The sequence below is a fragment of the Alexandromys fortis genome, unplaced genomic scaffold, assembly GCF_014885135.2.
Source record: "Alexandromys fortis isolate MF-2015 unplaced genomic scaffold, M_Fortis_MF-2015_v1.1 scaffold_53, whole genome shotgun sequence".
Lineage (NCBI taxonomy): Eukaryota > Metazoa > Chordata > Mammalia > Rodentia > Cricetidae > Alexandromys > Alexandromys fortis.
In genome coordinates this window covers 2,611,315-2,636,418 of record NW_026067939.1, presented here as the reverse complement: position 1 = coordinate 2,636,418, position 25,104 = coordinate 2,611,315, and the positions used below count along the sequence as shown (strand labels likewise).

Genomic DNA, 25,104 nt, shown 5'->3' with positions numbered 1-25,104 from the left:
CCTGTAGCTTAATTCATCAGCTCGGGTTTCTGCTTCTCAAGTCCTTGCCCTCTGCAGAGGTGGGGAGCTCAGCAGGTACTGTGAGTACTGATGCTGGAGGCCTGGCCCCGCTCTAGTGACATCCTAAGCCTGGGTGGGTACAGGGATTAGTGGATGCAATGAACCGAAAGAAGGGCTGGCAAGCTTTGCTATGATTTGGTGTATCTGCACCCACATGGACATTGTAATAATGTCAACACTTCACGGGTTGGTCACATAACTCAGCAGGATGGTACAGATGCAAAATCCAGGAGTTGAAATGATGGCTTACCTCCTGGTGAAAGTGAAGGACACTTACCAGGATTGACTGGTTGGGGACCTGATGGAATGCACGTGAGGCCTGGAGCACACAAGCTGGTCCTGAAATTTCCTTAATGATAGATTTATTTCTTCAGCAGACAGAAGTGACTGAGTTCAGAATGATGCAGGAAGGAATTATGGTATGCAACAAAAAAAAAATGAAACAAAACAAAAAAACAAAAGGACATTCAGGTCCTGGGTAGATTTGTGGGAAATTTGTTAGGGCCTGGAGGAGTCCAGGTCCAAACTGTAGCCCCGTGTGTTGTCCCTAATGCTAGGCAACCAGTAGCGTGGTGCTGCCAGTGTGAGCGTGTGGCAGCCGTTTTCTTCATTTCTGTCTCGTTCTGTTCCTCTCGACAGGGCAATTTGGCTTTGATGCTGTGCCAGAAACCGTACAACAATGAGCTACTGGAATGTCGAGAAGAGGGGCTGTGTGCAGTACCACAGGCATTTTCTGGCGGACAACAGTGTGTTTCATGGTGAGTTGACTGTTGGGTTTATGTAGCTGGAGCTCCCCTTCGGTTTCTGACAGCCCTTCTATTGTCCTATTCTGGATGCGAATATAGTCTAACCGTTGGAATGAATCAAGAGCGCGAGTTTACTTGCTTATGGTTAATTTCCTTAAAATTCCAACTGGGCTCACGACTCACAGTTGTTAGCAGTGTGAACTGTCTCAATCACAGCAATGATGTTTCCCCTTACTACCTCCCAAGACTTTCTACTCTTGTTGGCTCCAGCAACGTGCCTTTCTGATGTTTGTAACTCTTTGGGGCTGGGCCCATAGGAAGTGACATGTTCAGTAAATATTTGAAGCTCCACATTCAGTGCTTGTTATCAGAATGGTAATGTGCCTTCCAAATTCAAATGCTAAAGTGTGCTGATGGTTCTAGTCACTCGTTAAAATGGAGCCCACTCACTTACATTGCTGGCCTTTGGGGTTTGAAGACTTAACCTGTGTCTTAGACCACAGGAAAGCAGAACAGAGCAGTTCGGCATGTCTGCTGCATGGATTACTGTAGCTGAGTAAGCAATATTATTCATTTTCTTGGCAAATAAGAATTGTCTTCAACCACTACTTTTTTAAAAAAATTATTTAACTATATTTTATGTGCACTGGTGTGAAGGTGTCAGATAGCCTGGAACTGGATTTTCAGGCAGTTGTGAACTGCCATGTGGGTGCTGGGAATCGAACCGGGGTCCTCCAGAAGAGCAGTAGGTGCTCTTAACTGCTGAGGCATCTCTCCAGCCCTCAACCACTACTTTTAACCCAACCGAGAGAGGCCTGTTCAGTGGCTCATCGTTAGGGATAAGCTCTGTCTATCTTGCTGCCGGGAGTCTCATGGGAGACATTTATTTGTGATCCAAAGAGTTCTGGGGCACTGGAATTTATGAAGCAATGCTCGTCGGAAGCCCAAGAAGACATAAGGGGAAGTAGAGAGATTTCATGAAACCTGGATGTTGTTTAGTTAAGCACCCTGTCTCGATCTGTTTTCAGCTTTCTACGCCTGGGTTTCTTCCTCATTTTGGTGACAGGTTTAAAGTGTACCATTGCTCTAAGATTAAGCACGTGACAGGTGCCACTTCACACACCAGGTGAAGCAGTTGCGCTTTCCTCAGGATTCCTCGTGTGACCCAGCAGAGGCGACTTTATTTTACAGGAAGTGGCGATGAAATGATGGCCGGGGTTGACACAGTTATCATCTGGCTCACCCCCACATTGCAGCCTGTCTCTCAGGTCTGACTCTCTTGATATTGTCATGATAAAGAACCCCTAACAGGGACAATATGGGACAGAATTGGGATAGTACGGCAGAAGTGAGGTTCTGTCTTGCTTTCCCCTAAACCGCTCCTGAGAGTCCTGTTGATTGCTTTGTGCGCATGCTCGCGTTGTATGGTAATTTCTGTTAAGACTTATTTATCTCAAGGGATGGAGGTTTACTACATTGCTGAAATGCTATGTTTACATTGCCATTGTCATTCTTTTAAAAATCTTCTTCCAGAGAGCTAAAATGCAGTTCCAACTTGAATGCAATTCTGCTGTTTATATGGTTATATTCCAGTTAGTATGTTACTATATTATGATCCGTATTGGTTACTTTTCTTGTACTTCAAGGAAGGAGTTGTTGTGGCTCACAGTTTGAGGGCACTGTCCATCATGTGGGGGAAGCATGGTATTAAGAAGGATTCTAATTTTGGAGGCAAGAGCATGAGACAGCTGGTCATATTACCTCTACATCAAGACGCGGTGATGAATGCTCGCCTTTAGCTCATCTTCTCCTTCCCCCATTTTACTCCAGTGTTAGGGGGTCTCTTTCCTCCTCAGTTAAACAAACTTTGCCCACAGGCACACCCAAAGGGGTATCTTCTAAGCAGTCAAGTTGACAGTGGCAGTTAGCTCTCACAAAGAACTCTTTGTGCAGGGATTGATCATAAACATTGCCCTGTAGAGCCCTTTGCCAATCTTTGTAATACTTCATCCCATTTTTGTGGTTAGGGGAACCAAAGCTTGGAGGTTTTGACATGGAGATTTGATGTTTGAATTCTGATCTTTAAGCCTCCACCACCTCAATGTTTCTGTCCTTTTCAGGTTATCATCCCATTCTAAGAGATGAGTTCTAGGCCAGTACTCTCCCACTGAACTATACCCCAGTCCTTGAGAGGTTTCAAGAGTTCTTGCTCTGACGTTAGCCGGTAGTGGATGAACTTGAAAAATCAGACAATCCTTGGCCGGGTGATGGTGGCACACACCTTTAATCTCAGCACCAGGGAGGCAGAGATAGCCTGATTTCTGTGAGTTCGAGGCCAGCCTAGTCTACAGAGTGAATTCCAGGACAACCAAGGCTACACAGAGAAACCTTGTCTTGATAAACCAACCAACCAAACAAGCAAACAAACAAAAGAGAGAGAGAGAGAGAGAGAGAGAGAGAGAGAGAGAAAAGAAAAAGAAAATTAGACAATCCTTCAGGTCTGAAATTCTCCCCAGTGTGAAATAGCATGCTGGTCTTGATAGATTTTAAGGTTCTCTCTAGTCCTAGTGTCTTAAACTCCTTTGAAGTGTCTTAGAAGGTTGGATTTTTTACTTTTTTTTTTGTGAGCGACTTTTCACCAAACACAAAATACACAAGGGGGCAGTGTAGCACTTAAAATGTGAATCGGTTACTTTTTCACCTTTACTTCTCAAAGGATTTAGAGATATTAAACCCTCTCAAGATTAAGAGGATTCAAGCCAGCTAGAGCCATGATTCTATTCATTTGTAATGCAAGTAGTAGCATTAAGAATTGATTTCTGATAGGGGAAGGCATCATTTTGGGTTTCTTTACCTGAAGAGATTCAGTGATTCGGGACTGAAAGGCACCTGGTCCTCTGTCTGTGGGAACTCATCCCTTGGCTAAAGTCGGAACAGTGAACTCAGCAAGTATGCTGGGCTGTGTGGGTACCCAACACTTGTGAGACAGGGACAGTGAACTCACTGAGCATGTTGGTCAGTTTCATGTTAAGGGCTGTTAAGAGGGTACTAGTAATAGTATTTTGAGGATTCTAGGGGGGGGGAGAGAAGCAGAGAGAGAGAGAGAGAGAGAGAGAGAGAGAGAGAGGAGAGAGAGAGAGAGGACACCAGGGCAAGATGTGGTAAAGAAATGTTTATTTAAAGGGAGGGCCTTCAAGAGCAGGTGTGCTTCCCAATCAACTTTTGCTTGCCAATGTGATGTCTTGTTGTCTTGTTTATGTTTACGACAGCCCTTATATAACCAAGCAAACCAGATAAAGAGAGAGAAAATGCTTTGCATCACAAACAGAAAGGCATCCTTCCACGCATACAATAGCCTTTGGAAATGTGCTCGCTTGAATGAACAAATTCCTTAACATCTCTTTTCCCACAGAGATGTGAGCGGTGTTCCCAGGAGAGCTGCATTAAAATGAGGCCTCTGTGCACTAAGATTCTCAGTAAAAGCTACAAATGTAACATCGGTGCCATAAAGCATATCCTACGTACGTTTTCTGGTTATCGTGGCAATATATTCTCATTGGAACCAATTCAGAATAATTACGGTCCAAACAGAAGAGACTGCTTAATCCAATGAGCATCTTGCTCCACTCTGAATTGTGTCTGTTTGCTAATTAACTTTTATCAACTGGACACAACCTGGAGTTACCTGGGAAGAAGGACCCTCATATGAGGAATAACTTCCAGTCGACTGGCCTGTGGGCCTGTCTGTCAGGAGTTTTCTTGATTGATATGGGATGGTCTGATCCACTTCTGGGCAGGTATAAGTCAAGTAGTTGAGCAAGCTAGTAGACAGTATTCCCCGCGGTTTCTGATTCATGTTCCTGCTTGTAGGTTCCTGTCCTGAGTTCCTGCCTTGGCTTCCATCAATTCTGGCCTGTGACACAGATATATAAACCAAATAAGCCCTCCTTACCCAAAGTTCCTTTTGGTTATGATGTTTATCACAGCGACAGAATCAAATTAGAACTCTGTCCTTTCATCTTTGTGACATTGCTGGTGAAGGATTGTGCTAGCTGGAAATGCTGGCAGATGTCCACTAGCTGAGCGATGAACTGGTAGATTAAAGTAGTTCTGTGTTCAATTATACGATAAACTCTGTTAGAAATTATGAATTCTTGTGTTCCCACACTCTCTTTTGTCCTCATTATTTATGTGTGTGTGTGTGCATGCATGTGTGTGTGTGTGTGTATTCATGTGTGTGTGTGTGTGTGTGTGTGTATGAGTCTTCTCGGAGGCCATTGAGAGTATTGGATTCCCTGGAGCTAGAGTCGTAGGCTGTTGTGAGCCGCCTGAGATGCGTGGTAGGAACAGAACTCTGCTCCTCTAGAAGAGCAGCAACCAAGTGTAACTGTTGGGAATTCTTTGTACCAGTTTCTTCCTCCATCTGAGGCTTATCAGAAGTGTTTACAAGGAGACAGTATCGTCCAGACAAGATGGGGCTGATACACATATGAATTCAGAGACTGTGACAGCAAAAACTCAAGCCACACAAAATCCCAGCATGAAGAAAGGGGCAGATACAAAGCTCCATCTCTAATCAGAAGCTGTTTGTGTTTGGGAAAGGAAAATAAGTTTTTATTTTTCTCAATGAAGTTACACAGATTATACCAACCACACTTCATTGCAGGTCAGGTTCCATATCCAGGAGTAGGTGGCCAACACTTGTGTGTGCATTTTGTTTTGTTTTGGTATTTTTTGTGTCTTTCTGTCTTTTTAGTTTCTGTTTTTTCTTTTAGGGAGGACATGAAGTTAGATGGGTAGAGAGGTGGGGAGGATCTAGGAAGTGTTAGGAGAGGAGAAAGAATATGATCTATCTATCTATCTATCTATCTATCTATCTATCTATCTCTATCATCTATCTATTTTTTTAAAGAATTTATTTATTTATTTTGCACACAATGTTCTGCCTGCAGTTATGCCTGCAGGCCAAAAGAGATCTCATTATGAATGGTTGTGAGCCACCACGTGGTTGCTGGGAATTGAATTCAGGATCTCTGGAAGAGCAGCCAGTGCTCTTAACCACTGAGCCATCTCTCCGGCCCCTCAACGTTCTCTCTTCTCCTTTCCCAATCCCATCTCTAGCAATTGACTTCCCTTGCCTCTGAGGCAACTTGCCCCATGCATTCTCTGATGTGTACATGTTTATCTTTTTTTCCCCTCCCATGCATTCTCTTATTCCCACGTTTCCTCATTTGAATCTTTCTAGATTTCCAAGGCCGTGAAAGATGGGCAGGGTATGAGGTTGACTTTCCTCTACAGACCTCTCTTCTCACTTGCGACTGCAACTCCCATGCTACTCTCAGCCTACACCTTAAGATGCCCCAAAGTTATTCTTCTATGGCACATCCCTTGAACATCTCATGGGTGAGACATGCTCTTTAGTTTGCCATCCCTGCCACCCTGGACTCCCAGGATGAGGGGCTCTGGGACTGTGGCTTTTAAATGGCTCTCCCATATCTTCCTTTTGGCAACTTGTAGATTCTACAGCCACTCTAGGATTGGACTGGCTTTGTATTTAATGTTTTAGACTAGGGTGACTTAATGTCCTTAAGCATCCTGGCATTATTTACTGTCTGTTTTTTTTTCTTTGCCAGGCTGTATACCTGCATTGGTCAGAGCCAGGCAATGATCTCTCTATAAAAAATTCATGTTAGACCATTCAGCCTCTTTTACTCAGTGAAGGGATTTGGCTGGGAAACCAGAGCACTATAATTTCTTTGCTGAATTTCCCTTGTCAAGGACATTTACACTGCGTGGTAATAGAGGGGATGAAAAGAGTGACTAGCAAAATGGCAAACTGAAGGTCTGCATGTGTGGGCAGCCTAGGTGGAAGAGGGGGTGCAGGGTCAACACTGTTGGTTTGTTGTTGTGGTGGTTTTGTTTTTTGTTTGTTTAAGACAGGGTTTCTCTGTGTAGCCCTCGCTGTCCTGGAATTTGCTGTGTAGACCAGACTGGCCTTAAACTCAAAGAAGTCTGTCTACGGCTGTCTCCTGAGTGCTGGAATTAAAGGTGTGTGCCACCACTGCCCAACTGAGTTCACTTTTAATTATGTCAAATAAGCCTATCACCTTCAAGAAGCACCCTTGGCTAGCCTTATCCATTAGGTTCTCCAATTCTTTCTTTGAAGCCTGTGGCCCGTTTGGAGGTCAACCAAACAGGAAAGGGCCATGACTATTTTATTCATCTATGCTTGGAAATCCCAATCTCCTAATTACTCAATTAGAAGGAAGAAATAGTGTGTTTAATACAGTCAACTTCTCCTTCAGACTGGCAGACTTCTTCAATGTTAAGTGGTAACTAAGTGAGAATTATTTCCCTCTAGACCTGTTTACACATTTAAGTCTTTGTTCTTTAAGTTGCATTTCCATAATTGTAATTAATTTCCCTCTGCTCTCTCATTTTCCCAATTGTCCTTCATACTCTGTGCCTAATGTATGCAGACTTTGATAGGAAGACGAGACATCTTTCCACCAGGGGACTTTGGGTTCTGCTAGGGCACCATAATTATTTAATTTAGTTACACAAATGGTCTGGATTTTTTTCCTTAGGCCACGATCATAATTATTAGCGATTGCATTTGTAATCATGGAAACCTCTTATCTCTCATCTGTCAAAACGAAATTGAAAAACTGCGGTTTGCCCCTTTATAACGTATAAATGAGAAGTCATCCCGACAGACGTGGGATGCGTTTGTATCAGGGCTCCTTCCTTTCGGCAAATATGTTTGTGGTGAATACCAAATGTAAGCTGTCGAATTCAAAGTGGAATTCAGATTTTCATTGCAACCCATAATGGGAAGTAGTTAATCCATGTTCGTAACCGTAATTCCCACGTGTATGCTGATCTCTCCAACGATGAGTACATCCCTAGCTGAGCCCTTCTCCCGGCCTGCATACTGATACACTGAGTGCCTGCTTGATGTGCAAGATGGTGTACTCTAGCCCTGGGATCCATCATCCTGGAGAGGAACCACCCCATCCTGGTACCTGTCTGTCCTGGCGGCTTTATCTTGCCCTTCTCCTCAAATACCTCAGCTTCATTGACCTTGATTGTTCTTGCCCACAAAGCTCCTCCTTTCTCTATTTAGCCATCAATCTTTCTTTCTTTTCCCTCTCCGTCTCTCCTCTCTCATTTCTTTATTCTTTCGTGTTTATTATGTGTATGTGGCATACATGTTTGTGGGCATGCACATATGTGTGTGTGGGGGGGTAACAGTTGACATGCGGTGCCTATGTTGATTGCTCTTCATTTTACTGATGCCGGCTCTGTTGCTGAATCTGGAGCTCACTGATTTGACAGGTCTAGCTAGCCTCTGTGCCTTTGCGGGATCCTCTCCCTCTGCCTCCCAACTGCTGGCATTATGGGATGGCTGCCACATGCATCCAGCTTTTATGTGAGTGCTGGGGATCCAAACTCCAGCTCCAACCAAATACCACAGAAAGAGTTTCCTCATTTTATTTAACAGGGGCGATAAGAGCCGTCTGCTCTTTGTTGAGTTTGGTTTTTATCTTTCTGCCATAGAATACATGGTTCAGTGGTTATAGCCTCACTTACCTTCACTCACACTTTTGCCATAGGAAACGCAGGAAAGACCCATAAGCCATTCTTTCCTGACAAAGAGGGAGAGAGTCTCTTCTAAGAACTCTAGCGTGCCTTATTATTGCAGACATGCAATGATTCCAAATGAACCGCGGCTAAACGATTCCTGTAGAACTTCTTAGGCAGTTCAAATTCATTTACTAATACTCTCTAAAGCTCCCATGTTGGTTATAGGTATGTGTTTCATTCAATTCTGAAACTGGAGTTTCCTCTCAGTAAAGTGGCGCTGTTAATAAAGACGCTTGGCAGAGGTATTTTGTATGCTATTAAAGTTCTCTGCCTCGAGAGTCGTAAAGAGCTTGTCTGTGGGGGTAATTCTTGCTGCAGACAGCACGGGACAGACCTTACTAAGACAAGGGCACAGGTTTCAGTAAGAGAAGCACAAAGAAAGGTCAGGGGAACATGCAGCCAGCAGGCAGGACAGGGTTTCCTTAAAAGAGAAGAAGATGCACTGTTGTGTTATCTGTAAAACAAAAACAAACAAACAAAAACCGAGGGTCTGGAGAGAGACTCAGTGGTTAAGAGCTCTGGCTGCTCTTCCAGAGGACCTGGGTTCAATTCCCAGCACCCACGTGGCAGCTCACAGCTGTCTGTAACTCCAGTCCTAGAGGATCTGACACCGTCAGACCAATGCACATGAAATAAATTATTAAAGAAACAAAGCATCATCAACAGCAACACAATCCAACAAGAAAAATGAGCCTGGTGGTGGTGGTGGTACACACCTTTAAAAACAACACTCTTGGGGCAGAGGCAGGGAGATTTCTGTGAGTTTGAAGGCAGCCTGGTCTACAGAGAAGGTAGCCCAGGCTACGCAGAGAAACCCTGTCTCAATAAAAGAAAGAAAGAAATGCTCCCACCCGTGCCTGTCCTCTGTGCATCTCAAACAACGTGATGCCAATTTAGGGGTTGCAAGATTGCCCTGAGAAAACAGCCCCTACCTGGGTGTAGAATTATTCGTGTAGAATTTGTGAAAACTTTGGCAGTCGTGTTTCCCCCACATCGTGTCATTTGGTCTGGGACTGACATGCGATCACAACTTTTCCTGTTTTGTAAGGGATCGTGGCTTATGCCCGATTAAAGGGATGTATTGTTTCATGTCCCACTTTCCGTGCCAACTGGCAATGGAGCATCGATGTCTATTAGAGCATCGCTGTTGTCTGGAGTGGTGCAATGTCAGGTTTCCTGGCGTTGTGATAGGCTGAGCGGAAGCTTATTTTCAGCCGAGATTTGTAACTAATGCTTTTAGCCAAAGGACCCCAGGGCTGTGGTCTGGAATCACCTGGGGAAACAAAGCAAAACATAAAAAATGAAAAAGGTTTCTTGGTCCTCGCCTAGAGGTTCTACTGTTACTAATCTGGCGTATAGCTGAAGGGATGAAGAAATAGTCTGGAGTCCCTAGTTATTATTCTAGGTTGAATATCTCAGACCTAAGGTGATCAATATGCATCAATCTCAATAGCACTGTTTATTTATTTATTCATTTATTTTTGAGACAGAGTATCTCTGTATAGTCCTGGCTGCCCTGGAGCTTGCTATCTAGGCCAGGCTGGCCTCAAACTCAAAGAGATTCTCCTGCATCTGCAGTGCTGGGATTAAAGGCGTGTACCACCACCGCCTGGCTTTCTCTAGTCTTTGCTGAGATTTCAAGCACTATATTGAATAAGAGTGAAGAGAATCACACTTTTGTCTCAATATGAATCTAAACTGGAAATGATCAGTTTTTTTCCCCCCATCTAGTGTAATGTTGGCTGTTGTTTTTTTTTGAAAGACTTTATTAGGTATACAGTGTTCTACCTGCATGTTTGCCTGCATACCAGAAGAGGGCACCGGATCTCATCATAGATGGTTGTGAGCCCCATGTCGTTGCTGGGAATTGAACTCAGGACCTCTGCAAGAGCAGTCACCTCTCTTAACCTCTGAGCCATCTCTCCAGCCCCGACTATTGGGTTTCTTGTGGGAAGCAGTTCTCATGTTGAGATGTGTTTCTTTTATTGCTCGTGTCTTCAGGGCTTTTTATCATGAAAGGGTGTTGGAATTCTCCAAACAGGGATCTTTCTGTGTCTGTTCAGATGTTCCTTAAGGCTGTTTATGACTGTATTACATTTATTGATTTGTGTATGCTAAAGCCTCTTTGTCTTTGGAATGAAGCGAATTTTGTCATGACGAATGATCTCAGTTTATTGAATTTGACTAATAAGAATTCTATTTAGAATTTTTTGTATCATGAATTTTTGTTCATGAAGGAAATAGGTCTGTAGTTTTCTTCTCTCTCTGTCCCCTTCCACCCCCTGTGTGTGTCCCTGTGTCCTTATCTGCTTTTAGCATCAGGGTCATACTGGCTTGCTAAAATGAGTTTGATAATGTTCCTTCCGTTTCTTGTGGAACAATTTGATCTTAGTGATCTTCCTTACTGAAGGTACAGACTGTCTGGCAGTGAATTATCTGGTTTTGGGCTTTTGGGGTGGGGGGCATTTTATTGCTGCTTAATTTTGTTGCTTCTTAAGGATCCGTTTAAGTTATTTGTAGCTTGTTGATTTAAATCTGGCAGATCATTTGTGTTTAGCTTTATATATTTCTTCTAGATCTTCTTCCAGGGTCCCTCCCCCCCCAATGTTTCTTTTACCTGGTGTCTGCTGAAGGGCACGGGGATGAGGGTGTCAGCTGATCCTGCTGACTCTTGTCTTACCTGTGTTTCAGCTGATGTCTCCTCAGCTGCCTTTACTTCTGTCGTTTCTCTCATTTGTGTCTCAGAGGTCTCTTCTGGCCATTCCCATTAGCCTTGTAGTTTCTGTGCTGGGCAGGTTCTCTTACTCTCCTGAGACTCCCAGTTTCTACTGAAGCAGCTGGTATTTTAGCTGGGGGTATCTACCAAGTGCGGGGGAAAGTGGAAAGCCACACAGTACTGAGATCTGCACAGGCAGAAGACCTGGCTTACGCGTTGCACTTCAGCTCACTGTGGCTCTAGGTGGCTCCAGAGTTTTATCTACCTACCGAACCCAGGCTACCAGACTCCAGTGATATTCTCAGTTATGAGATCGATTCCAGGGGCTGTTGGGGGCAAGGTTATGTGCGGAGCATCATTCAACCTAGCAGGGTTGAGTTCATTCTAAAGGCCGACAAGCTGCTGTTCCAACCCAACTGGCCTTTGTATCTGAACTAAGTAGTATGACAGCCTATGTGTGTTTTCAGTAGGATAAATCTTGGAAGAGTTGGCATTTTCTAATGATCAGAAATGACTTCTTTGTAGAACTGGAATATAGAGACAAAATGAATTTTGCATCAAGCTGTTTTAGATGATCTGCCTATGACGAGGAGAGCAAGGAATCTTGAGTAGCCTAGGTCTGTGGGTGTGAGCATTGATCTGGACGATTCCTCACTGACTGCAGTAGAATTCAGGGCTGTGGGGCCATCCTTACCTAGCAGCACTTAACGGTCCCCTGCTTTGTGTCTTTGTAGCTAACAAAATGATAATAAACTCTGTGTGGGGCGGGGATGTGAACTTTACAAGTAGAGCAATACAACCCACGCAGCGTTTAGATTAGTAATGATTTCATTATCTGGAAATTTATGATTTGGAGTTTTGACTCAATGAATTCAAAGGAAGCTCGTGGGATAAACATTTTAGAGTCACTGCTCTGTAAAACTACATCTTCTGTGGAAGATGGTTTTCGGAAGCAGGCCCTGCCTGTGTCTGTGAGAATGAGTGTTCAGGCCCTCCTGAGGTAGGCTGGTCAGTGACAGATGGTTGTTTTTCAGGGACAAACACCTATTGTCAATCTTTTAGCTGGTGGCCCGTGTTGGAGATGTTTTTTACAGTATTTGTAAAATACTTGCTTGAGCCATGTGAATCTATCTGGGAAATAACGCTCTCATATGTCTCCTAGTTTGGCCTTGAGTTATATTTCTGATTCCTTCTCCCTTTGCCATTTCTTTCTATTTATTAATTAATTTATTTATTTATTAAAGATTTCTGTCTCTTCCCCCCAGCCGCCTCCCCTTTCCCTTCCCCTCCCCCAATCAAGTCCCCCTCCTTCGTCAGTCCAAAGAGCAATCAGGGTTCCCTGCCCTGTGGGAAGTCCAAGGACCACCCACCTCCATCCAGGTCTAGTAAGGTGAGCATCCAAACTGCCTAGGCTCCCACAAAACCAATAGGTGCAGTAGGATCAACAACCTATTGCCACTGTTCTTGAGGTCTCAGTAGTCCTCATTGTCCTCTATCTTCAGCAAGACCAGTTTTAACCCAGGCTTCCCTTTGCCATTTCTAACAGATAAATCAGTGCAGGTATTTAGTGTTGAGCAACTGTAGTCCCTATGTTATTAGTAACATATAGATTTTTCTTGACCAGAGAACAAGTTCTGCATGTATCATAGTGCTGAATTATTTCCAAATTATATTAATATGAAGGGGGTAAATGTTATTGGTTTTCTATTTTATAATCATTAGTATTCATGAAAATGCAATTCTCTTGTCTTTTTTCTCCAAGGTCTTTAACAGAATTAGCCTTTGTAACCATTCTGTGCTATTTGACTATCAATGTGGAGAACAAATGAAGCAGAAAATTAAAATACTTTTGATGTTTTAACTTTAATATTCATCATTGACCTATACTTCAAAGCTACTTCTATCATTGTTAAGTTCATTGTTTCAGAAATTATTTCCTGGTGTCTTTATTTTTTAAAATTTTTTTAAATCTGTTTTTGTTTTACTCATTTTATGTGTGGTGTTTTGTCTGCATGAATGTCTGTGTGGATGCCTGGTGGAATTGGAGTCGCAGACAGTTATGAACTGACTTATGGGTACTTGGACTTGAACCTCGGTTCAAATTTAGGTTAACAGTAATTAATTCCCTTAAGTTAAAAAAATTCTTTTTCTTTGAAATTTTTTTTATTTAAAAGGCTTATTTAATTTTTTAATTTCTATATATGTATGTCTGTGTATGTTAGACATATATATGTATAGATATCTGTGGAAGCCAAAAGAGAGGGCTAGCTCTCTTGGAGTTGGAGTCACAGGTGGTTGTGAGCTGCCCAGTGCTGGTACTGGGACCTGAATTCCTCTCTGCAAGAACAGCAAATGCTTTTGGTTGGTGAACCCTCCCTCCAGCCCCAAAGATTTTTATTTTTTAAACTGGTCTATCTATATAAGAAAACACATAGAGGAGAAGAAAAGCACCACATATACAATTTAATTTTTTTCAGTTTTGAACAGTTTTATTTTTTTGTTTGTGAAGGGTGGTGTTGCCTAGCCCAGGCTAGCTTTTAACTCAAGCTGTCCTCTTGCCTCAGCCTTCGGAATGCTAGGATTATAGGTGTGTATACAAGCTGAGCAAACTACTATTTGTTTATTTATTTCTTTGTTTGGTTTTTTCCAAGACAGGGTTTTTCTGCTTTCAAGCCTGTCCTGGAACTTGCTCTGTAAACCGTGCTAGTCTCAAACTCACAGAGATCCATCTGTCTCTGCCTTTTGAGTGCTGGGATTAAAGGTGTACATCACCATTGCCCAGCTATTATTTATTAAAGTGTGTGTGTGTCTATGTGCACATGTGTGTGTGCTCACTCGTGTGTGTATACCATAGATCGTGCATGCATGTGTTTATGTGTGTGTGTTTATGTGTGTGTGTGTGTTTATGTGTGTGTGTGTGTGTGTGTGTGTGTGTGTCTATGCACCACAGCTCATGAGTGGAGGTCAGAGGTGATTGTGTGGCGTCTCCCCTACTTTCATATGGGTTTCAAGGATTTCCAAGGATTGAACTCGGGCTCTCAGGCTTGTGTTGTTGGGTGGGAAGTGCCTTTTCCTGATGAGCCCAAATCCTGTCTGCCCAAGACTTTAGTTTTTGACTCACCTGCTTATACAGGGGAAGGAACATGCTAAATATGGAGTCAGTGTTAAATTTCCTGAATCCAACCAAGTTCTCAAGATTGGAAACTGGCTTCATATGGGTGTGGCCTTAGAAGGGTCCTTTGGTTGGTGTAGAGTGTCCCCGTTGCCATCTCGAAGTTGTGTTCTGGGTGTGGGGAGGATCCATTTTTCTTTTCTTTTTTCTTTTAACAGCAGATTCTGTATCCAGTTTGCACTACATCCTAGGCTAGGAACATCATTATTGTACCGTTACTGTAGGCGCTGTTGTGGATGCGGGCACTGAAGCTTATGACAATATAAAATAATCTGGCTTCTGTTGCTGAGCTGCCCGGTAGAACCCAGTTCTTTCTAGTTCCATATCCCATGGTTTTGCCATCAATTTCAACAACTTTATGCCCTTTAGACAGTTGGGAGAAAATAAAGTAAGGAGAAACAGGTGAAGCATTGTGATGTGGAGGAGAGACACTGCCCAAACCGTCGCCATGTGTAAAAACGCACGCTGACTGAAGCTGTGGGGACCAGTTACCCCTATTTCCGCAAGGGTGAGGGAGTCTCATTTTCTTCTCAGAAGGGTCGTTTAGGTTAGGGATTTAGATGCCGCACTGGGACTATGAGCTGTGTGTGACATGTTGAAAATTATTATCAAAAGAGTCAGTATGCTTTCTTTCTTTGTTTTTCTCATAGAGAAGAGCAGTGTCCATGAGGAAACCCTTGTTTTAAGGTCATTTTGTTACAAACATTACCTTTCCCAGCCATGGTAGACTCAGTTTTGTGAGGAGTGACTCTTCCAGTCCTTGGAAAACCTTTGACCCTCTGAGCACTCCCAGAGATTTGTGTTCTCAGAAGAGTCTGTGGTCGGCAGAAGATTCTCAAGAGTTTGCTGGAATTGGGGTGTCCCCACTATCCTGAGGCAGCCTTAGAACTTGGGTCTTCCTAGTGCCATTGGGTGGCTTGGTGAGACTTACAGAAAGAATTGTGGTTAGTGTTACCCTGACCTGAACGTTTGTGGATATTGATGTTGTATTCAGTGCATCTGGTTGCTTTTTTTCTTTCTTTCTTTCTTTCTTTCTTTCTTTCTTTCTTTCTTTCTTTCTTTCTTTCTTTTCCTTTCCTCTTTCTTTCTTTCTTTCTTTCTTTCTTTCTTTCTTTCTTTCTTTCTTTCTTTCTTTCTTTTTCTTTGAAATAGGATCTCTGTATACTTCCCTGGCTGTCCTATAATTTGCTGTGGAGACCAGGCTGGCCTCAAATTCACAGAGATCTGGCTGCCTTTCTGCCTCCTGGGTTCTAGGATTAGGGTGTGCCACCACATCCAACTCCTGGGGCGTTTCCAGTGCCCTTTGTATGCTACTGAGGGAGACTGCTAAGGTTTATTATGAGGGGTCCCCAGGCCCCATCACAAGCTTTGTCCATAGCTGGTGAAGGTAAAAAGAAGTGATCATGTGGCCACTCCTATCATCAGCATTAGCGGGTAAGGCCTAATTTGAGGAAGTAAGTTTTGGCGACTCCCCCTGAAATATACACCTTGTTCTGGATTTTTCCTTCCTTCCTCTTTCCTCCTGGGCTGTCATGAGGTGTGAGCAGCATCCTCTCTGCCATAGCCTCCTACGTGTGTCTCTTGCTGCAGGCTCGAGAGCAGTGGAGTCAGCTGACCACGGCGGAAACATCTGACTCTGAGCCAGAATAAATCGTTCCCCCTTTTCAGGTATTTTTGTCACAGCAAGGACATGCTAACTAGTGTTTTCTACCTGTCCGTCTGTCCTTCGTGGCTCATATTATGCTTGTTACCTCTTGGAATCAGTCTGCATGTTCAATGTTCCAAGTAAACATTTGTTTGTATTGTCAGTGTTACCAAGCACAAGGCATTTGCATTATGATGACTGCCACCCCCTTCTCCCTTTTTGAACATGCACAGTGTAGTCCCTGTTTGGCTGTCAGCCAAGATGTCTTGGGCGGTTGGTATCATTTGCTTTTCAACGGACTCAGAGATGTCAGGTTAGAGCATTGGAAAATGGTCTGTTTTAGCCATTGGAAACGACAGAGTTGGTTACTGTGATTTCTTTTTTTTCTTTTAAGCTGGAATGCTGGAGAGTGCCAGCACTAAGTTGTTTTGTGTGTGTGTTTTACTATATTTTGTTTTGTTTTCCCTCTCTTCCTAACCCGGTTGTCCAGTTCTTGCTCTGGATGAAGGAATAAAAGGGGCAAGCTACACCCCAATGGCCGTTGGGTCAAGCTTGAAATTCTGGCTCCTTCTTAAGTTTCTTAGGGAAGATTTATTTTAATATATGTCGCTGTCAGCAGCCATTAGAGATTCCCATGGGCCTACCTGACCCTGGCTAATTTACACTTATGAGACTGGATGGAAGATAGCCAAGCTGCGACTGTTGGTTCACAAAGTCTGTATATGAGTTGGATATGTCTGAATGGCAACAGAATTTTCACCTCTCTTGAGCCATCACCCAATGCAGCTCAGGTGCATTTCATGTGCTCACTAAACGTGAGTTCTGCTATCTTTCAGAACCTGTGAGCAAAATCCTGCCTTGGGTCCCAGTTTCTTTCCTGGTTTGCTCGGGCTGAGATTTACCTTGAATTACATCAGCCCCTTCCTCATTGCAAGTGACGAGCCTGCAAATCTTCACTGACCTATCATTTTAAAGTGGAACAGTCAGTAAACAGCCTTTCGGAGAGCCAATAAGGACATTTTATTTTAAAGCCAAGCGTCTTGAAGGGGAGCTCAATAAATCATCAATGAGACATCACTTCAAAGAGATGGTTGGACTGAACCGTGGCTTATCTCTGCCCTGCGGAATGCAGCAAATATCAAATATGGGCTATCATTAACTTGTTTAGGGATTTTAGATGCTTAAAACTGTGTAGCCATTACCGTCTAGGATGCATGTCAGGTTGTGGGGAAGCATAACGTGGTTCATTTGTCAGGGATGAGTGATGGGCCGGGCGTGTTCTGTCATTCGAGCGAGCGTGCGCTTCTGTCTGTCCGGTGGTGAGGGGTGACACTGTGACAAGCCCTCCTTGTCACTCTTCTCAGCATTTGCTCAGCAGGTGCTGGACGGAAACATGCGTCCCTCCAGGTCTTCATTTGTCTTTTGTGTGAGATGAACCCGAGAGTGCTCCACATTTTAATTAATTAAGTAGCGTGGTTACGTCTGAGCCGTCTTAAGCTTTGCGATGCCTCCCGTGTTCAAACTTGTGATTAGTTTAAACCCTGGAGTCTAGTGCCTTTCAGGATGGGCTTTCAAGTGGAATAATAGCGATGCTAATATTGCTACTCTAAGCTCTTTATGGATAATTTCTCACTGGAACATATTGATGTAGGGTGTATTAGCACACTAGATGTGCAAATTAAGAAACCAACAGAGCAAAGAGGTTAGGTAATTTTCTGGGTCACACAGCTCGTTCGTGGCAGGGAGGGTTTGTACACGGACAGAGGATTTCTAAGATCTTCACAGCTTGTATAATAACGTGTATGGAGGTATGTTAGATTGGGTCTCGCAAGAAGTATATTCTAAATATGAGCCCCCAGATACCTTTAACATTCCAACGAGATTCTTAAGAGCAGATAGTGAGATTCACAGACTTGGGGAAGCGACCTATATGTTGGGAAACAGGTGAATGAATAGAACGAGTGTAGCAGCTTAGAGAAAGGGGTGGTGGTGATGGGGTGTAGCCATCTGGGCTGGATGGCCCTGATGGTCATCTAGCAGAAACTGGCTTTGTCCTCTGCATACTGGAGATGTTCAGGGTCTCAGGGGCTGTAGGTGGGTAAGGTGAGTCCAGGTTAGGGAGAAAAAAACATGACAGTAGTGGTTAGCCACTAGAAAGAATTCTGAAAGTAACCGGGTTAATACTAAGAGCAGCAAGACTCAATTCAAATATTTGAAAGCAAGACAATAATAAATTGCTTCCGCTCTATCAGCCTCGGAATCTGTCTAGCAATGTATCCCTTCAAAGAAGTTGATTAAGTTTCAGATATATACTTTAGGGAAAACTGTGCTGCAATAGTAGCTTGTTCACAAAAAAACTGATTTCTTCAGACCCATGCTATTTAACTCATTTATAGGGGTGTGATTTCTTTCCCCCAAGACACGGACATAGCTCCCACCGAATAAACATTGTGAGACTATCCTCTTTCCTTCTAATTTGAAAACATTCCATTCATTTCTGTGACCATTGCTACGGTTGTGTGGAACAAGAAAAAAAAAAAAAGCCTCAACCATTTGAACAAATGTGCTCTTGTCCAAACCGGAACAAAAGTAGCCTACGGTACAGAAGATGGCATGCGGATTATTTCTTAATGGGAGCATTTGCCTCTGATGGAGTGATGTTTGCTTCTAAGAGCGTGCACGTAGTCCGTGCGTGCGCCTCTGTGTGTCTCTGTGTGTGCACGTTCGTTTTCTGCATTCAGCCTGCGTCACTCCTATGGTAATCAGTATCTCTCAGCAAGCCCCGTAGGTGAGGAGGGTTTCTTTGATGGCTAAAGACCTCCAGTTCCCAGGCATTAAATGTGCATACTGCCTTCAGGGCTTAACGCGCTGGCTAAGCATGCAGGTCTCATAGCCTAACTAACCACAGCGCCTGCATTCCCACAGTCGCGGCAGCCACAGCAGATGCTTCTTTTCACTGTGCTTCTCTGGCTGCGCTGTTCACTTTAGGACAAACTTCTGCAATCATCTCATGGATTTATTTTCTCTCCATTATAACGCCTGGACTGTGAAGATGTCATCATGCCATCAGGGGCAGCATGAGCCAAGTTCTTGGGGCTGTTAAGGATCTCTCTGCCTCCCCCCCCCCCGCCCCTCTTGGAGATGTGTAGCAGAAAAAGGCTTTGCCTTTAGAGAAAATTTTTATCGCTCTGGCCAATAATGTGTAGCAATATTAAATTTGATGGCAGACCTTGAAGTGTATAAAAACTTAAGTCCGGAAAAAGGTAAGACCTATGCTGCTAGTTTTAAGGTAAGTTGATAGCTTAAATAGTAAAAGGTGGCAAGCTTTTCTTATTTTATTTCACATTAAGTTAAAGATTTATGTGATTGTTGATTGACGCATTTGAGATGCTATACTTTAATCTTAACTAAAAAGGTATTTTTGATTGGGTCAAGGTGTTTGTTCCTTGTAAATGTGTATTTGTACAATGGCAGCTGTGCTTGGTGACAAGTCATGCATCACCGTAATATAGTACATCATTATAATAAAGTGGTCTGTGGGAAAATAATGTGGAGTCTTGGGTTATAGTCAAGGACTATAAATCAAGGACACAGGCATGTTAAAAATGTCATCTGTTTGATGCAAACAGTAGGTTTTAATTTCAGTGTTGTCAAATCGTTTTCACTCTGAATTACGATGAACAGAGTCACTCTATTTTAACTTTCTACAATAATCCAGAGGGGTGGTTCCTAATATGTGTCCATTGAAGGCAGTCAGGCTAGGGGGAAGAATTAGCTGTATAAGATGAAATGACACGTGTGCTCAACATAGGTAAAATGGAGGCAGGACCCACGTATTGTGCCTGGAGAACCTGTCGGCTCCCAGAGCTCTGGGAAAGCATCCTAAAGTATGAATTCGGAACGGGGCATGTGAAATGTGTGGGGATTGCTCTTGTGTTGGAAGAAGAAGCTGCTGCCTGCTCAGACAGCACAGATGACATGTCGAGCCATGTCTTCTAAGCCCGTCTTCAAGTTGCAATGCATGTGTCACTGAGGTTATTGAGGTGCGTTGCTTCCCATGTAACTTTCCTGAGCCAGGGCTCCCTTTGAGAACCTGTCTGCAGGTTGTCGCTGGCCTGCGGAAGCCACTTCAGCGTGCTGTGCTTACAGTACAGCCCCAGTGCTTGCTGTTCATTCAAACACAGACATGGTACCACAGGTGATTTCCTTCGTTTCCCTGAATTTTCCGAGTCTGGAAAGCAGCCTCTCTCCAGGTAGAGAGAAGGATTTAGTTCCTTTGATAGACAGGCCATCACAGTGATTCCCACGTAAAGTTGTCTGTGCGTGTGTTCAGGAAATCTCTTATGTGCCGAGTGCAGGACTGAGTGGCTTAGTGTAACACCCTGCCAGGATTACGTATTTTCTACTGCCATGGAAGTAATGAGAAAAACTTCTCTCCCACCACATATGGGGTCTCTAAGACTGAAGTCCAAATAAACTCTCGTTCTTAAACATTACAGAAATCTGAATTATCTTTGCCAGTTATATAAACTTTAAAAGATAAAATAAAATGTCACTCAGGCTAGGTGATCTCACATATAGATAGTCTTTGTAATTTTTTTTTAATTAAGCTTTTCGGTGTGTTATATAACAGGTTTTCTTTGATTTATTTTAATAATTTATTTACATTGGGAAAAAACTCTTCACTGAATCCATCCTGTTTTAAAATTTTTCTCTGTTGGTAACAAGGACATTTTTTGAAGAACTGTTTCTTATAAATTTCAGACCAGTTTTAACAAGGATCTCTTAGGGGTATGCAGAGTGTGTAACGCTGATAGAGTCTGAATCTCATGAAGTCTAGTTGCATTATTGAATAATGACATCAGTGACGAGGCTCAGTTCACTGGGTTCCAAAGTTGAGAAATTTTCATTCACAGGCAGAAATATTGAAAAGACCCCAAGTCTTGGTGGAACTTGAAGCTGTCTTATTAAATGTAAAATGTGGATTTGTACATTTGTATTTTAAGCATATTTGTTTTACATTTGTATATTTTATGTAAATATATTTGTATTTATTGCATGCTTAGAAAATTATTGCTATATTAGCCTCAGATTTTGGGTTAATGTGCAAAATCTCCAAGCTGGAGAATCATCTCAGTGATTTTTCAGATAGTATAGAGAGAAGGTAGGGCCTCATTGTAATATAGAATCAGTCATAGAACAGCTTGATGCAGGTACAGCTTGCTTTTATAACCTCAAGATGTCTATGATCTTACACTTCTTCTTTTAGCAACAAGACAACAGAAAACCCCCTTACCCTTGTGGGTTGATAAGGAGGGTTATGGTGCAATATCTCTAAAAGTACTTGGAAAAGAACTGTAGACAGAGAATACAATATCATTAGAAATTGGGATAATGGGCACCTGGGGAGATGAGATAGTTCAGTTGGCAAAGGTGCCGACTGCCAAGCTTGACAACCTGAGTTTGACCTCCAAAGCTCACATGGTGGAAGGAAAGAAACAATTCCTGGAAGTTGTCTTCTGATTTCTACTCATATACTATTGGGTGTGTGTGTGCACACACACACCCGAGAAGTGTGTGTGTGTGTGGGGGAGAAATAAATAGATAAGAATCATATCCATCTCATCTACTCTAATGGAAAGGAAACCGTATTCATCATGAGGATGCCAAAAGCACTTTGACCTAGAACTTGGGTACCGTCTGCTAGATCCCCCTGTGGCTCAGTAGCTTGCTTGCCAACAGTGCACTCTGGATAGCATGCCTTACAAAAGAACAGATGTCAGTGTTGGAGCAAGTCTTAGGTTTCTGGAGTCAGAAGCAACCATAGCACTGCTGCCACTCTGTCATAAAGAGATACAGTAGGCACAGATGCTACATGGGCTTTTTTTTAATTTATTTTTATTTTTATTTTTTGCACACACAGAGCAGATCTGCAGCTGGACCTGAGCCCTCCAGTTCCTATCATGTATTATAATTATAATACATGTATTATATTAGCCCTCCTATTCCTGCCCTTTCCACTTGTACCAATTGTTGTTTTTTTTTAGGAGATGTGAGTTATTTTGGTATTTGAGATGTCACTTATATTAACACCGTTTAAGCTCTCAGCCCAAAACTGCCGTTTAGGGAGAGGGAAGAGGGGCACCTTAGCGAATTCTTGACACTCTTTACTTTTAGTAGCGTGCCTGTGTCTGTGTATGCGAGTGCAGACGTGTGGGCATGCCATGGCACACATGTGATTCTAGAGGACAACTTTCAGGAGTTGGGCCCTCTTCTGTCAATTCGTGGGATCTAGGGGCTGAACTGAGGTTGTCAGCCATCAGGCAAGCATCTCTATTTCCTGAGCTGTCTCACCAGCCCCCTTCTCCCCTTAAATATTATTTGTTGTCTTATAAAATTATTAACTGATAATAGTGAATTTGTGCTATCCATAGGGACATGGTGAGTACTTGACAAGGTACTGGTTAGGGACATGGATATTAATCAAATTATTTGCCCTTACAGTGACCCCTGATCCAGTACACAGGCATGCTCTTAGCCCTGTGATAGAGGGAGACCTTTGCAGAGGTTCTTGAGTGTGGAAAAGTCAATGCTAGATTTTTTTTTTTTTTTTTAACATACAATGTTCCTCCTGCATGTCTACTTTCATGCCAGAAGAGGGCACCAGATCTCATGGCAGATGGTTGTGAGCCACTACGTGGTTGCTGGGAATTGAACTCAGGACCTCTGGAAGAGCTGCCAGTGCTCTTAAGCTCTGAGCCATCTCTCCAGCCCAAGGCGTTTTGAGCTTTAAAAAATAAGGAATATTTTTGAAGTTTGAGGGTTGAAGTTTGAAGAGTAGGGAAGGCCAGGTATCAGAATAAAGATGCCCAGGCAGAGTCTAGTTTTAGAAGGAATCCTGAAAGCAATTTGGAGCCTGCCTTAATTAGGGCAGCCATCACTGTGATGAAACCACAGGACCAAAAGCAAGTTCTGAAAGAAAGGGTTTATTTGGCTTACTCTGCCACATTTTAGTCCATCACTGAAGGAAGTCAGGCAGGAACTCACACAGATCCATAATCTGGAGGTAGGGGCTGATGCAAAGGCCATGGCGGGGTGCTGTTTACTGCCTTGCTCTCTCTAGCTTGCTCAGCCAAGACCTCTAGCTCAGGGATGGCATCACTCACAGTGAGCTGGGCCCTCCCCCATCAATCGCTAATTAAGAAATTACCCTACAGGCTTGCCTACAGCTGGACCTTATTGATGCATTTTTTAAAATTGGGACTTCTTCGTCTTGGATGATTTCAGCTTGTGTCAAGTTGATGTAAACTTTCCAGCACAGGGCCCCGTTGTAGGTGGAGTGGACTGGCGACCAGCTGCCCTCCTCTAGAGTTTAAGGCGAGGGAAGGCCAGGTGTTAGAATAAAGCCCTGGTAACCAGGGGTAAGGAATTTAGTTTTTGTTTTTTTTTTTTCTTTTTTCTTTTTTTTTTTTTTTGCAATTTAAGGTTTTGAGCTGAGGAGAGATATTATCTTTTTTAATTAGACAAGCCCATCAAGTCACTTCACAGACAGCCACGTCCCTTCTGCCATCTCACTGGCCACCTTTCTGTCCCTTTAACACTTTGCTGCACTCTCGTTGCTGTGCTGGGATTGAGCCAGGCCCTGCAGCCTGTTGAGCGGATCCTCTGCATCCCTGTCTCCTGCACTGGCAATAGAGCCCTTTGTCTAAGACATCTATTGGCCATACCTTTCTCTTTGCCTCTTTAAAGTCCTCCAATAATCTCTCAGTGTGTTTTCCATTCTTCTGTGCTCACAATTATCTTCCTGTGTTTTGATCACAGGTTGATTTTGAAAATTTGATTTCAAGAGAGAGTTTACATCATTGTGTGTGTCATTTGCATACATCTTATGACTGTATAGATGCCCACAGAGCAAAGTAGCTAGCTAAATTACTTAAGGGAAGGTATCCCTTAGAGGATGGTATGTAAGGAAAAGGATGGAGATTTCTATAGCAAATGATAAATCAAGTTCATTATACAAATTTGATAAGTAGCAAAGTAATAAGTGGTATCTTATTACATGATAGTAAGAGGTATCTTCTTGATACCTCTGTGAAGTAGGTGTGGTTATTATCTTTGTTTCTGAGATGACAAACCTGACATGCGGGCACACAGAGAGAGAACCTGAATGTTCCCTAGGTCACACCATAATTGGTGGAGCTGGCACTTTAATCCTGTTGCCTGGCTTTGGAGCCTGGGTTTCCAGTCCCTGTTCCTGTCTTCAGGATGTTGCTGCTTTGTTGGAGGTGTAGACAGTTGTGAGCCATGGATTGTGCCCTCTGTAAAAAACTTCTCTGTTCTTTTTGGTTTTGGTGGTTCAAGGTCTGGTCATTTATTTGTTCCTCTTAAAGACTTACTTTTGTCTGGACTCAGAAGCACTCAGTGAGGACAGCCTACATCTCTTGGCAATCTGTTTCTGATGTTTTTCTTTGACTGCCTTCCTTCTCTTGGTCAAAGTCTAGCACATCCTTCAGCCTTCTCATTATTTTTTTTAGCGCATTGTTTCTTCAGAGCAATATGTTGACATTTGTGTTGCAGGACATGTGGAATAACAAGATGTTGAATCACGATGGTTTGGTCTTGGGCTTCTTTCTGACAGCATATTGGCAGACATCATCTTCTTTAGAGAGACTGAAGAGCTTTAGAATCCTGCTAGCTCTTTTGGGCCCTAACCACCAAAGCACAGAGACATCTGTCCATTTGAGCTGGGCATAGTGCCATACGCCTTTACTCCCAATACTTGTGAGGCAGAGGCAGCAGGTCTCTGTGAGTTCTAGGGTGACATTATCTGGGAAACAAACAAATAAAAAAATCACCACACTGAGAACACTTGGATTGGCATCCCCAATGCATCTTTGAGCAGACTTGCATTTCCTCTCTCCAGTTCCTGGTCTGTAACAAGAATTCCCCTTACTCCAAAGCGAGCATACTCTGCTGTGGGTCAAGACACCTTGCTTCCTGGGAAAACCTTCTTTGTCCTTCCCAAAACCTTCTTTGTCCTTCCCACCACGGATCAGACCACACACCTTCCACTCTTCACCAAGAGTCTCAGAGATATGTCTGCGGCCATGTGCTTCTC

General features: G+C 43.1%; 1 protein-coding gene across 8 annotated transcripts in view; it reads left to right on the top strand.

Annotated features, from left to right (window-relative positions):
* Positions 1-25,104, top strand: part of Plch1 (phospholipase C eta 1) — a 180,561-nt gene that overhangs the window by 24,946 nt on the left and 130,511 nt on the right. For all 8 annotated transcript variants that reach the window (XM_050147559.1, XM_050147557.1, XM_050147558.1 and 5 more), the window contains exon 2: positions 700-818. In XM_050147559.1, the coding sequence (XP_050003516.1) occupies positions 740-818 (79 nt within the window). In that variant the 5' untranslated portion in view covers positions 700-739. The remainder of the gene's footprint in view (positions 1-699; positions 819-25,104) is intronic.